The sequence below is a fragment of the Heloderma suspectum genome, chromosome 16 (genome assembly GCF_057233095.1).
Source record: "Heloderma suspectum isolate Gila_16-S chromosome 16, 16-S_ref, whole genome shotgun sequence".
NCBI classification, from domain to species: Eukaryota; Metazoa; Chordata; class Lepidosauria; order Squamata; family Helodermatidae; genus Heloderma; species Heloderma suspectum.
Window position 1 is genome coordinate 23336334 of NC_139473.1, and position 14786 is coordinate 23351119.

Here is a 14786-nt window from a genome sequence, read left to right on the forward strand (position 1 = left end):
AGTTACAAGATGGGGGATACGTGGCTCAACCACACTACAAGCGAGAAGGATCTTGGAATTGTTGTTGATCACAAGTTGAATATGAGCCAACAATGGGATGTGGCTGCAAAAAAGGCAAATGCTCTTTTGGGGTGCATTCATAGAAGCATAGCTTCCAAATCCCCGGAAGTACTATTTCCCCTCTACTCAGCACTGGTTAGGCCTCATCTGGACTACTGTGTGCAGTTCTGGGCACCACACTTGAAGAAGGATGCAGACAAACTGGAGAGGGTTCAGTGGAGGGCAAGAAAGATGATCATGGGACTGGAAACAGAGCCCGATGAGGAGAGACGGAAAGAACTGGGCATGTTTAGCCTTGAGAAGAGAAGACTGAGGGGAGATATGATGGTGCTCTTCAAGTCCTTGAAAGGTTGTCACAGAGAGGAAGGCCAGGATCTCTTCTCGATCATCCCAGACTGCAGGACACGGAATCATGGGCTCAAGTGACAGGAAGCCAGATTCCGGCTGGACGTCAGGAGAAACTTCCTGACTGTTAGAGCAATACGACAATGGAACCAATTACCTGGGGAGGCGGTGGGCTCTCCCACGCTGGAGGCATTCAAGACGAGGCTGGACAGCCATCTGCCAGGGATGCTCTGACCTGGATTCCTGCATTGAGCAGGGGGTTGGACTCGATGGCCTTGTAGGCCCCTTCCAACCCTACTATTCTATGATTCTATGAATGTGCTAACTGAGTCTGGGATGAGGACAAATAGAAGCAAACTAAGTTGATTGTAGCAGCCATATCGGGGATCAGACTAAGTAGCCTCATGCAGTCTCATGCTTCATGTTCTTGCTGAGCTCTTTCTCCCTTGAATATATTGTTGTAAGCTGACGAGACACAGGAATTCCTTATCTTGTCAAAGGTCATACAATTGTATATCTTGTTCTCTGCTGTTCTATTCTGTTCTCTCCTTATCATGGCTACCCTATAACCCAGTTCTTGTATTATAAACAATGGTGCTAGGAGAAGAAATGTTGAGGACTGCAACCCCACACGGGAGGGGGAGGAGGAGCCGTTTCATATGTGTCACAATGTCTATAAAACCAATGTGCTAATGTAAATCGGGGCTTCTGGCTCTTTGGAAATGATTCCAGCCTTAAGCCCGCGCGTTAAATAAAGAATCTCTTTTTCCTTCACTCCGTGGTCTCTCTGACTCTGGGTTCTGCAACAGATGACCTGGTTCACACATAATGCGAACTCAAGAGTATGAGTCGAGTAGGGGCTATGGTTGAATTGTGAACCAGGAACAACCCAGGGAGAGAACCCATGGTTTGTTGTTGGGTTGTGAACTATGTGGTTAACAACCCATCCCATAGCTAAACCATAGTGTAGGGTTCACACGTAATGACAATCCACAATTCAATGACAACCCATACTCAACCCATATTCTGGATTGTAGTTACATGTGAACCAGGCCTACATGGGTGGCAGTCATTCTGGGCTGGAACTGGATCTGAAAAGCAGGCAGAGAGCTGACTTGACTCTCTGTGGGAAATCCTATGGCGCTGTTTATTTTACTTTTTATTTAGATAAAGTGCTTATAAACTGCTTAATATCATAAGATCTTTAAGCAGTTTACATGAAAAATACATACAATTCAATATTAAAATGTGAAGGTAGGCCTGACTAGGCCCTGTAAATAGTTTGGTCCAGGCGAGGTGCCTGATGGGATTTAGAGAATGTGTATGTGTCTGATCATGAGAAGGTAATTGTAACTTGCTCATAAGCAGGAAATTCCTATCCACCAAAGTAACTCATCCCTAAAGATAAGAAGGCCTCTGTGCTGATAAGACTGTTACTGAGTACTAACTGGTTTCTGAGCATGTGTAGTGTATTTTCTTTGTTCTCCAACTGTCAATCTGTATAAATGCATCCTGTTTTCTTTTTGTGGGGAGAGACACAGTTTTGTCTGCCTCTCCCATGGCCATGATGTGCTTTAATAAATTTCCGACTGTTCAACCTAACCTCGCTTGGATATTTCCTTAACAATTGGCTGGCTGGGGCATGCTGGAAGTTGTAGGACTTTATTCAGTCTCAACGTGCATAGGATTGCGCCCTTAGTCATCAAATGCCTGTCCTTTGGGCCTGCTGGACAGATTGTCCTATATGCCAGCAGTCCCCAACCTTTTTGGGACCAGGGACCGGTCCATGGAAGACAATTTTTCCACGGACTGGGGGGCGGAATGGGACCAGGCCACAGTAGGGGTGTGGGAACCCCCCTTAACTTGGGTCTGCGGGGGGGGGGCAATCCGTTCCTCCCCCCACCCCCAGAATCCTCGTCGGCCCTGGACTCGCTGCGGAGCTGCTGGCTGGCTCCAGCCGGGGGAGGACTTCTGGCCGCTGGGATGCAAATGGCGTCCGTGTAGCGGACGCCATTTATGTCCCTGTTCTTTGCAGTAATAGGCTATGACTGCAAAGAACAGGGCCGGAGCTGCTGGCAGCTCTGCGGACTCGCTGCGGAGCGGAGCCGGCCAGGGCCGGCGAGGATTCTGAGGCAGGGGGGAGGGACAGATTGCCTACCCCCCCCCGTGGACCCAAGGTAAGGGGGGGTTTCCACACCCCTACTGCAGCCCGGTCCCTAACAGGCCACGGACCGGTACCAGTCTGCGGCCCGGGGGTTGGGGACCCCTGCTATATGCCACCCGAAAGCTACAACAGCAGCTTCTCCCATTGCAAGAGGCAATGACTGCGTGTGCCTGGCAACAGAGAGTGAGTGTTGGCTGAGGATCGTCTGTCTGGTCATGTATTAGCTAATGTGTTTGAACATGTATTGCAGCTCAAGCCCAACCTTCTGTGTGCGCTTCACAAGGGAGAAATGCAGCTGAACTGAATGTTTGTTGAGAGATGCTGCATGTGCTGGAACGATGCTGTCGAGGTGAGAATGAGATTCTAACGTGGTCTAAGCAAGCGCAAACTTTTATGGAAAGTCACTGGTATACACTGAAGTAACAGTGGATTTGAAATCTGATGTGCTGTGCATTGTCCCATTGTTATGTTAGTTATTGTTATTTTCTTGCTTTGTCTTTTTCCTTTGTATGTAGTCTAGCAAGCTTAATGATTTTAGATTTGTTTTAATTGTTCAATAAACAACTGCACGTAGAATCTGTGAGAATTCAAAAGAGGGCTGCATTAGATTTGGTTTCAGGAGACTGGCAGGCAGTCAGGTGTGAATTTGCCCAGAATTATACGCAGTAATAATGGCACAAGTACACTGATTTGCTAGAAAGTTGGCAATTTTCATGATTTTAGAGTTTGTTCTCCTAGCTGTATTCACATACAGTGAAAGCCACACTTTTGCTACTAACAGAAGCTAAAACAATGCACCGTAATTGCTCTTCTAACTGGTAAGGAATGCTTCTTTCTGTACTGTGAGAAACTTATTTTGCTGCCAAAAGAGGGAGGGGGGCCAGCAGTGCGTGTACTTTCTGACAGTTTTCTAACTTAGTGAGACTTGCTCTATAAAATCCTGAGTGAATTAGCCTGTTATCTGTTCTCGTCCGAGAGAAGGAAGCTGCACCATCTGCTCAGATAACCAGCCTGGAAGCACAGCACCCCATCGCTCCCCTGGAAACCAGAGTGACTGAACCGAGAGTTAAGAGACATCTAAGCTTTCTTTTAACATACAAATAGGTTTCATTTAGATGAAGAAATGTTGTCCTTTTAAATATGTATTAGTGGTTGTATGTACAAAGCTCTACAAATTCAGCAACGTTTCCAGTGCCCCTACCATCCCCAGCCAGCAGGGCTGGTAGAAAAAAGAATGGCATTTTAAAGAACAAATTAGCCAAAATCTGTGCTAAGACTTGACTTAAATGGCCTGATGCTCTAACTTTGGCACTGCTGAGCATGCCTGCCACTTCGCACCAGCAGAATGGACTCAGTCCCCATGAGATCCTTATGCGAAGACCCATGAGACTCCCATCTTCAGCACCTATTACATAACATCACTGTCTTGTTGTGGCGAACGGGCTTGCGTAACTCAGTGAAGCCATAAGCTATGCCGTGCAGGGCCACCCAAGATGGACAGGTCATGGCAGAGAGTTCTGACAAAATGTGGTCCACTGGAGAAGGAAATGGCAACCCACTCCAGTATTCTTGCCAAGAAAACCCCATGGAATGTATCACAAGGCTAAAAGATATGACACTGGAAGATGAGCCCCTCAGGTCGGAAGGTGTCCAATATACTACTGGGGAAGAGCAGAGGGAATTTCCAAGTAGCGCCAGAAAGAGTGAAGCGGCTGGGCCAAAGCCGAAAGGACACTCAGCTGTGGATGTGTCTGTGGTGAAAAGAAAGTCCGATGCTGTAAAGAACAATATTGTTTAGGAACCTGGAATGTAAGATCAATGAATCAAGGTAAGCTGGAGGTGGTCAAACATGAGATGGCAAGATTGAACATCGACATCTTGGGAATCAGCGCACTAAAATGGACAAGCATGGGCAAATTTAATTCAGGTGACTATTACATCTACTACTGTGGGCAAGAATCCCTTAGAAGAAATGGAGTAGCACTCATAGTCAATAAAAGGGTGAGAAAAGCAGTACTGGGTTCTGAAGCAGATGAGATTAAGAAGAGGTGGAAAGAATACACAGAAGAACTATAGAGGAAAGATCTTGATGTCCCTGATAGCCATGATAGTGCAGTCACTGAACTTGAGCCGGACATCCTTGAGAGTGAAGTCAAGTGGGCCTTAGGAAGCATTAGTAACAACAAAGCTAGCGGAGATGACAGTATTCCAGCTGAGCTATTTAAAATCCTAAAAGATGATGCTGTTAAAGTGCTGCATTCAATATGCCAACAAATTTGGAACACTCAACAATGGCCGCAAGACTGGAAAAGGTCAGTTTACATTCCAATGCCAAAGAAGGGCAACGCCAAAGAGTGTTCAAACTATCGTACAATTGTGCTCATTTCACATGCCAGCAAGGTGATGCTCAAAATCCTACAAGCTAGGCTTCAGCAGTATGTGAACCGAGAACTACCGGAAGTACAAGCTGGGTTTCGAAGAGGCAGAGGAACTAGAGATCCAATCACCGCAGACGGTGACTGTAGCCATGAAATTAAAAGACGCTTGCTCCTTGGGAGGAAAGCTATGGCAAACCTAGACAGCATAGTAAGAAAGAAGCAGAGATATCACCTTGCAGACAAAGGTCTGTCTAATAAAAGCTATGGTTTTCCCAGTAGTAACGTATGGCTGTGAGAGCTGGACTATAAGAAAGGCTGAGTGCTGAAGAATTGATGCTTTCGAACTGTGGTGCTGGAGAAGACTCTTACGAGTCCCCTGGACTGCAAGGAGGTCGAATCAGTCCATCCTAAAGGAAATCAACCCTGACTGTTCATTGGAAGGACAGATACTGAAACTGAAGCTCAAATATTTTGGCCACCTAATGCGAAGAGAAAACTCCCTGGAAAAGACCCTGATGCTGGGAAAGATTGAAAGCAAAAGGAGAAGGGGACGGCAGAGGATGAGATGGCTAGATTGCATCACCGATGCAATGAATATGAACTTGAGCACACCCCGGGAGAGAGCGGATGACAGGAAGGTCTGGCGTGCTCTGGTCCGTGGGGTCATGAAGTGTCAGACACAACTTAAAGACTGAACAACAACAACTTGCATTTAAGTGGTAAGACTGTGTTGAACTCTTGCCAAGCATTAATGAAGTGTGTGAAGGTTTTCCATTCACAGGTTAAAAAGGGCTTCCAGACATTCCTATGACAATGTCACAACCTGTAGCCTAGAGACTGAGCCTCCATCAAAGTCCATCAGAAGAAGTCTTCCCTTGGCCTCACTGGAAAAGACCCCATCAGATGCTGTTGACCACTCACACCGCTCTGAGGCTGCAAAGACAGCCTACCTGGATCCCTGCATCCCACTGCAAGGAAGTGTTGCCCGCAGGAGACAACGTGCCCCAGAACCAGACAACACTGGATGTGCCAGAACACAGAGTTCATCAGCCCTTTGGGTCATTTTGGACCCGAAAGAGAAGAACATCTCTGGTTGCCATTGTGGTACCAGCTTGTTGCCCTTTTTCCTGCTATTGTGTGAAACCTTTTGGCACTTCGGCCTCCTCTGGACTACAAAATAGCCACCTCTAAAAGACCAGTAGTGAGCCACGCACTTGCTGGCAAGGTGAGCATAAGCCTAGCAGCGAGCCCAGCTCCTGCTAGTGGAGGAAGAGTTGTCTCAGCATCCACCAGAGGCACATTCTCTCTAACATTCTCAATTGAATTGAGGGGGGTGAGGGTGGCCTGAGGACTCCCAGCAGCTGTGTGGGCAGGAAGTTTCAGTCTGTTTCCTGTCTCCTAGCTGAGCAGAGCAGAGGAAGCTGCTCCAGCTGGTCTAGGGGCTATACAAGGAAGCAAGCTTCCAGAGAGAGAGAGCGAACAGAGCGAGCGAACCAGGAGACCAAACAGGAGTTTTCCAGGGGTGGTCAAGGGGGAGGCCCCTAACATTTTTTTTTCATTTTTTTCGTTTTTTTAAATTTTCTTTTTCTTGAAACACACACTTCCATAGCAGTGGGACTGTGTTTTTAACCCCCAGTGAATAGAGGACAAAGCACAGGCTATTCCAGTACAATCAGAAATCCCCGGAAGTACTAGTTCCCCTCTACTCAATATTGGTTAGGCCTCCTCTTGAGTACTGTTTCCGGTTCTGGGGACCACATTTTAAGAAGGATGCAGACAAACTGGAGAGTGTTTAGAGGAGGGCAATGAAGACGATCAGGGGACTGGAACAAAGCCCTAAGAGGAGAGACTGAAAAAACTGGGCCTGTTTAGCCTTCAGAAGAGAAGACTGAGGGGAGATATGATGGCGCTCTTCAAATACTCGAAAGGTTGTCACAGGGAGGAAGGCCAGGATCTCTTCTTGATCACCCCAGAGTGCAGGACACGGAATAATGGGCTCAAATGACAGGAAGCCAGATTCCAGCTGAACATCAGGAGAAACGTCCTGCCTGTTAGAGCAATACGACAATGGAACCCATTCCCTAGGGAGGTGGTGGGCTCTACCACACTGGAGATGCTCAAGACGAGGCTGGACAGCCATCTGTCAGGGATGCTCTGACTTGGATTCCTGCATTGAGCAGGGGGTTGGACTCGATGGTCTTGTAGGCCCCTTCCAACCCTACTGTTCTATGATTCTATGTGGCGCAGAAGGATGCAGAAGGAAGGATGCAGACAAACTGGAGAGTGTTTAGAGGAGGGCAATGAAGACGATCAGGGGACTGGAACAAAGCCCTAAGAGGAGAGACTGAAAAAACTGGGCCTGTTTAGCCTTCAGAAGAGAAGACTGAGGGGAGATATGATGGCGCTCTTCAAATACTCGAAAGGTTGTCACAGGGTGCCCCAGGGACGGGGCCTGCGCCTCAGGCTGGGTCATTTGCTGGGGCTCTGCAGCCCCAAGACCAAACCCACAGGCTGTGCTCATCGGGGGGGTGGGGGTGGCGGCAGCCCCCCTCCTGTGGCATCCTCTGAGGAGAGAGATGCCTTCCGGGCTGGGCTGTCCGCTAGAGAGAGGGTCCAGCTGCTCCAGGCAGTGGATTTGTAAGGGTGGGGGGAGCCCCCCAGCCATTCTTCCCGAGCCCCCTCCCAGCTGCTCCTCCCGAGCCCCCCGCCACTTCCATCCTGGCACTAATGTGGCGGGATGGTGGGCTTCCTGCTGGCCTGGGCTGGCTGTTTCACCTACTCACCTCCCAAACAGCACCGTGAATCCAACCGGCTTCCACACGTGGAGCGGGAGTTCAGGAGACAAAATGTCTCAGGCTCATAGGGTCCTGGCCCCAAATCTATTTCCCAGGAACCCGGATCTCTTCCCCAGAGCGCTGGGCGTCCGCTGATGCCAAGGGAAGTTTTTCTCTCAGCTTAATTGCCACGCAGGGGGCAATTTTCCATGGGGATTGCAGCCGGGGTGGCAAGGGTTCACTCCCCCCTTCTCACATGCTGCAACAGCCCCCAATCCCCTCACCCAAATTCTTCCCTGCATGGCAACTAAGATTTCTTTTAAAAAACACATTGGTTTGATCTGGGCAAGGTGCAAATTAATTGAGTAATTTATTTCATTTGAGATGATTTGTATGAGAAATTAATTGGCTGCCCTCGCCTCCTGTGAAATTTAAATAAATCCTAGTAATTATTTCTAAATCTGCGTATTTGGATACAAGTCAGCAAATGCAGGCTTGCGTCCTGTGCCCCCCCGCCCTGGACCTTTCACATGCTCAGCAATGCTCTCCGGCAGCAGAGGCCTCCTCCTCTCAAAGGGGGCTCTGGGAACCTGTTTAACAGGGGGCCTCCTCCTCCACACTTGAGAAGGCTGGATGCTCTTTTCAGGTCAGGGTTATTCGTTTTCTGAATTGTAAAAAGAAATTGTTTGGGTCTGGATGTGTTTCATTTCAATTTAAAGGGGCCTGATTTGGGGATCAAAAGGTGCATTAAACATAAAAAAATAAGAAGAGGATTGTAGTCATCTTTTGGCTCCCCGCCCCCACCCCGCCCGCCACCTCCAGCGCCTTGCCACATAATGGTAGGTGCAGGCACTCCTAGGACGTGGCTGCAACGTCTGGGTTCCTTTCCACCTGTCTTGCAGCCACACAAGCCACTAACTACCAAGGTCTTGGCTTTCGTGAGGAGGGCTCTCTGGGTACCTGGAGAGGAAGGCGTGATGCTGCGCGATGGCGTCACAGTCGTAGCTGGAGCAGTCGCTCTGTTTCCGCAGCAGCGGTTGCCTGGGTTCCTCATCCTCCATCATTCCCGAGATGTCGATGTTGCTTTTGCTGAGGCGCTTGAGACCTCCCAGGTTGGAGTCTTCAGCTGAGAGGGGATTGTCCTAAAAAACAGAGCACACCGCAAACCATCTTGGACTGAATTCTGGACCTAATAAATTCAGTCTCTGGAGTCCACAGGATCTTCTGGGCCCAGTGGACTGAATGTGGATTGGGCCCTCTGCCACATCCACAAAAGTGTGTGCAAATTTGCATAATATTTGCATATGCCATTGTGTGTGTGTGTGTGAGAGAGAGAGAGAGACTGAGTGTGTATGTATGTATGTATGTATGTGTGTGTGTGTATATATATATATATATATATATATATATATATATATATATATGCAAGTTACTAAAAATTTAAAAAGAAATACGCTACATCTCACCCCAGTGGGGAAGATGGTAACCAGGTCAGGTCATCTCTTACTGCAGTTCGTACCACTTTGCCTTGCTCAGTGCAATGCAGGGGCAGGGAACCATTTCTCTATAAAGGGCCACCAACCCCCGGAAAAAAGCAACTGGGAAGCCTGTGAGCCCCCTGCCCACCCCACCGGTGGTGTACCTGGGCGCTGCTGCTGCTGCCTCTCCTGCTGCTGGCTCGGCTTTCGCCTGCTGGCCCCGCGCTGTAACAAATAGCGTCGAAGCCCAAAATGCCGCCCACGCAGTCCCCAATCAGGCACACCTGGACAGAGAGGGAGGAGGAGGTCAGGTGCTGAGCTCCCCATGGGCAGCAAGGTTACAGACCTCTATCTGGACCGCCATCCAGCAGGTAACGCCCCCCCCCCCCGGGAGAGAAGTTATTTCTCCAATACACAAAGATGGAGGGGGGTTCAGGTGAGGTGGGAGCAACCTGTGCAGGGGCAACGATCTTACCACAGCGGGCTTTTCAGAAGGGGACATCTCCCCTGCAGTTACCAAACTGGGAATCTTTGGTGAACTCACATCAGCACCATCCACAACACACAAGCACAGAGCTGTTTCCTGGATAAGCAGCGGCGTGCAAACGTGGGGCCAAATGTAGAAGGGCTAACCTGGATTGCTCACATTCTTAGAAAAACCAACTGTTTTAATAACCACAAATTCCATTGGGACCACAGCAATGCTTGGGTGGCAGGGGCCACACCATCCCCCCCAGCCATTTCCTGATGCAAATCACACCATCCCGAATGCTACCGGCCGACTGCACAAAACGTGTGGGTATCTGTCCCTCTCACCCCCTTCTCAAGTCTAAAGAAGCCCACTTTCACCAGGTCAGGGCTACGGAGCCTCTTTGGACCCCTCCAGGGGGCAGGGCTGCAGGTGCGCCGGGGGGCTGGCCAGGGCTGGGATGCAGGGAGTCCTCAGGGCCTCAGCTAACGATGAGGGGCGCAACTGGGCTTCCCAGCACCAGCCACATCTCTTCCTCCACACTGAGAGAGGCAGGGTCCCCCGTGAAAGGTGGAATAGGAGGAGAAAGGTGAAATGGGCAGGGCGACGGGGCAGGGACATCCATGGCTGTGGCCACACCCACAGACATCATCTGGCCCACAGAAGGCCTGGTGGGGGCAGTTCAGCCCCCCACCCCGATCTGGTTCTGGACCCCAGCACTAGGCCCGGGGGGGGCACAAGTAGATGGGGCCCCAGGTGTTCTGGACTTCGACTCCCAGCACTCCTGACTGTTGGCCACGCTGGCAGGGGCTTCTGGGGGTTGAAGCCCCAAACATTGAGATCTGCCTCCTGCCCCTCCCTGGGCTAGACCATAATACTCTCCTGCCCATCCCCTCCCAGCACCTCAAAGCCCGCTTCTCCCATTGGCTCCACGGGTCCTGTCAGCGACAAAGCCAATTCAACAGGATCGCCCCCCGGGACCTGAGAAGGAGAAGCCTGAGCGCGCGGCCGCCCAGCCGCTGTCTCGTGCTGACGCGGTGCTGAGCACACCGCCTTCCTTCCTGCGCCCTTGGGGTGCTGAGCCCCGAGTTCTCTGGAGCAGCAGCAGGCTGGCACAGAGGAAGGAGGCAGATTCCTCCCCCTGGGGCTTCCGAGGAGGGCGAGAGATTCCCTGGGAGCCCTGTGGCAACCTGCCTCCTTTATTTGCAGGACCATTTATGGCGTCCGTGTGCTCCCTCCGCTTTTGCTCTCTCCCCGCAGCCACCTTCTGCCTCACCGATGTTGCTTGAGCTGCATTTCCAGGGGCTCCAGCGGGACAGGTGTGTGCCTAGGCTCATCTGGGCCTGGCAGGGGCTGTGCTTGCACCAAGAGCAGGAGTCCTGGTTCCCCAGCACAGTTTCCCTCCCTGGGGTTAGCCAGAGGGAAGGAAGTCGTTCTGCTGTGGACCAGGCAAGGGCAGACGGCCAGCAAGCTGCCCGTCGATCCAGAGGCTTCCCATGGCCAGCTGCAAACCCTTCGCCCCTCCTGAGCCTGGAGATCCCCCTGAGGCCTAAGCAACCCTAGCCTCAGGGGGCTCACTAGGCCACCGAGCACCAAAGAGCACCAAGGCTGCGCCGTTTGCCACCCCTTGCTGCTTCCGGTTGTCTTGCTTGCAAGTGATCAAGAAAAGGGAGACACACCTCACACCTCACAAAGGAAGAGATGGCGCCTTGGCTGAAGCAGAGAAGCCAGCAGGAGGTGTATTATGCATGGTGTGGGAAAAGTGGAGGGGGAGACATTTTCTCCCTCTCCATTATACGGGGTCGTCCCATGAAGCAGATGGGTGGGAGACACAGGACAGAGAAAAGGAAGGGCTTCTTCACACAGCACAGAGTCAAACTATGGAATTTGCTACCACAGGACGTAGTCATGGCCACCAATTTGGATGGCTTTAAAAGGGAGTTGGACAAATTCATAGAGGAAAAGGCTACCCATGGCTACTAGTCCTGATGGCTATGTGCTACTTCCAGAATCAGAGGCAGTGAGCCCATGTACACCAGTTTCTGGGGAACATGGGCAGGAGGGTGCTGTTGCACTCATGTCCTGCTTGTGGGTTTCCCATGGGCAGCTGGTTGGCCACTGTGTGAACAGAATGCTGGACTAGATGGACCCTGGGTCTGATCCAGCCTCAGGGCTCTTCTGATGTTCTTAACATCTGCAGACAAGCTGGTATGCTCAAGCTTCCCGCCACCACCCTCCAGCTTTTGGGTCTCCTGTTGGAGAGAGGAGTGGTCGTACCTGCCCATTAAAGCCAGTCCCATCAGGAGACCTGAGAAATTCATTGTAAACCTGGTTGGCTCTGCTGATCACCATGGCAACTGCATCCTGGTACTGTGGAGATGAGATGGCCAGCAAGGGCAAGGCGGCTAGAGGGATGTGGTCTTCACTGCTGCTTAGAGATGTCTCGTCGTAACTGTAAGGATTCAAGCTGGGAGAGGAAAAAGTGACGGCATGGCAAGCTATCCAGAGCAGACAACAGGACAGCACCAAGAGAAGGGAGCAGAGAAGGGAGGGTGACTGAAATGACCCAGGACTTTCAGTTCTGCACCGCTGAGACACGCTTTGACACACAGAGGGATCTGTTCTGCTTAAAGCCAGGTCTAACTGCAGCGCTGGTTCTCTGAGAAAAAGAAGAACATGCACAAGATTTACTGGCCTCGTTTCTGATTTGGGGTCAAGCTGAAGTCTGAGGATTAATTGGTATAGTCAGTGATCCTGCTGCAACAAGGGTCCCCTCCCTGCCCCATTTCCAGTTGGGAAATTAATTTCCAAAAAGTGAATCTGAAGAAGAAGAAGAAGAAGAAGAAGAAGAAGAAGAAGAAGAAGAAGAAGAAGAAGAAGAAGCAGCAGCAGCAGCAGCAAGGAAAAGTGGTCCTGGATAACTAGGGAAGCCCTTGCAAAGCTGTTGTGAGAATGGCTGAGATCATGTGCGTGCGCAAAGTGCTACAGAAACAGTAGGCATGGAGACAGGCTCTGGGAGTTGAACAATGATGGGTTTCATCTCCCACACTTCTGGGTCTCCTCCAAAGGAGGAAGATGCACATTCCCCCAGTGAGAGGACAGAACAAGCATACTGTTCCTGGGAAGGGGAGGTGAGTATATGTTAGGAAGATTGGAAGCTGCCTTATCCTGAGTCAGACCAGCCTTGGTCCATCTAGCCCAGTATTGTTGACACTGACTGGCAGCAACAGCTCCCCAGGGTTTCAGGCAGGAGATTTTCCTACCTGGAGATGCTGCCAGGGTCAAAACCGGGGCCTTCTGCATGCAATGCAGGGGCTCTGCCACTGCACTACGGCCCCTCCCTTAATCTTCCAGTTCAGACAAGACCCTGGAGAAGCAACACTGGCTGTTCACACATGCACTCGCCCAACCTGCTTTTCTCCACCTCCCAAAGTCCAAAAGACCTATCAAGATGGAGAGTCCGGACAGTTTCCCTCACGCTCCGCCACTCTCGGAAAGTGCGCCGATGTCCAGCTGAACCACTTTGGCTGCCCTAAGTTCCCATGTGGCTCCCTGTTTGGCTATGGGGGGGCCAGCACAGAGCCCCTCCCAACGCGCATCTCCTGTTTTGTGCATCTCAAGGATTTCTTCCAGCTCCTCCCTCAACCTCCTCTTCTCCGAAATACCCCCCCCACACACACACACACACACTCATTGAGCATCTCAACACCAGCTCGAGGCCAGAAATGCAACCTGGGGCTATCCGGTGCTGCTTCTGCGCCACACAGGAGCGCACTCTGCAGTGCACAACAGGCTGAACTGCCAGTCGTACTGGGGGCACCCTTGGCAGGTGACGGGTGGAATTACTTCCCGCAAGGAGGAGACTGAGGCCCGTGGCCACGGGCCAAGCCAGAGCCTGCCTTGGGAAACGCTGGCTCGGGGGGCTTGCGTCAGGCCTCTCCAGGCAAAGTCATCCCACTCTACGCCCCCCACCGGAAGCTATAGAAACTAACATGTGGCGGGGAAGCCCCCAATCATCACACATCAGGGAGCAGTAATGGTGACTGCAGCACTTCGAGGAGGCCTCTGAGGACGTGGCGCGATGGAGGAAACGACTGCTGGTCCTGCTGGCTCTGTCTTGCCCCCAGCAGTATCCGGGCAGGCCGCTCTCAGTATGCCAGGTGCGGGGAAGGTGGGCGGGAGGGTGCTGCTGTGGCACTCGTGTCCTGCTTGTGGGCTTCCCCCTGGGGCAGCTGGTTGGCCACCGTGGGAGCAGACGCTGGACAGGAGGGACCCTGGGCCCGATCCTCCTCAGGGTGCTGCTGAGGTCCTTATGGAGGGAGGCAGGTGAGACACGGAAGCCAGGCTGGAGAGGTGGCATTAGGTGTGCCCCACGAGAGAAGGGGGGGTCTCTTCACTTGCCACAACACAATAGCCCCCCTTCACTGTACTATCCCTGGAGAAGCCCGCCCTGCCTTCTCCCCACACCCAGAGAACTAACCAGTTGCCACTAGGGGGCAGCATAGGCTGGGGGAAGGTGTGGTGCTGCACGGCCTGCTGGAGCAACACAGGCGGGGCGCGCTATCCGAGCCCCGCAGAGGCACCCTGCAGGCAGAGCGCTGCGCCTTTCCTCCGAGTCTCTGGCAAGCGCCTGGGCCCGTCAGGGGCCTCCGAAGTGGCCACGCAGCCTCTCCGTGCTGGAGCTCAGCCACTCCTGCGAGGCCCACCTCCCTGTACTGCTGCATGTCACTTGGCGCTGGGCGCAACACAGGAAGGCTCTTGGTGGAGTGTTTATGGAGCCCCTTAGAGCCAGCACTAAAGAGGGAAAACACAGCGGGATGGGATGGCTGTGCAACAAGGCCAGGTGGGAGCCATCAGAGCCGCGGCTTCAGGCCTGGCGCACCTGAGGCAGAAGGGCAGCACTGGCAGAGAGCCGTCAGCCGCCTAGTCCAGGGACCTACCCTGCCCCCGGCCATCAGGCTGCAGCAACAGACAGAGGGGCGTGCAAAGAAGCAAGAGAGGCTCCAGCAGGCACGGGCCAGCCAGCCAGCCAGCCTGCCCAGGTCAGCCGCCTTCCCCACCCTGGGGCCCGCGAGACGGGTTGGACTGCAGCTCCCATCATCTCCAGCTGCTCCATGA

The 14786-nt window shown here is 52.0% G+C and overlaps 1 protein-coding gene across 8 annotated transcripts in view; it reads right to left on the bottom strand.

Moving 5' to 3' along the window:
* The window catches only part of PITPNM3 (PITPNM family member 3), a 107030-nt gene that overhangs the window by 19846 nt on the left and 72398 nt on the right, over positions 1-14786 (bottom strand). For all 8 annotated transcript variants that reach the window (XM_084822765.1, XM_084822762.1, XM_084822759.1 and 5 more), the window contains 3 exons: positions 11946-12135; positions 9364-9483; positions 8682-8863 (listed from right to left, as the gene is read on the bottom strand). In XM_084822765.1, the coding sequence (XP_084678891.1) occupies positions 8682-8863; positions 9364-9483; positions 11946-12135 (492 nt within the window). The remainder of the gene's footprint in view (positions 1-8681; positions 8864-9363; positions 9484-11945; positions 12136-14786) is intronic.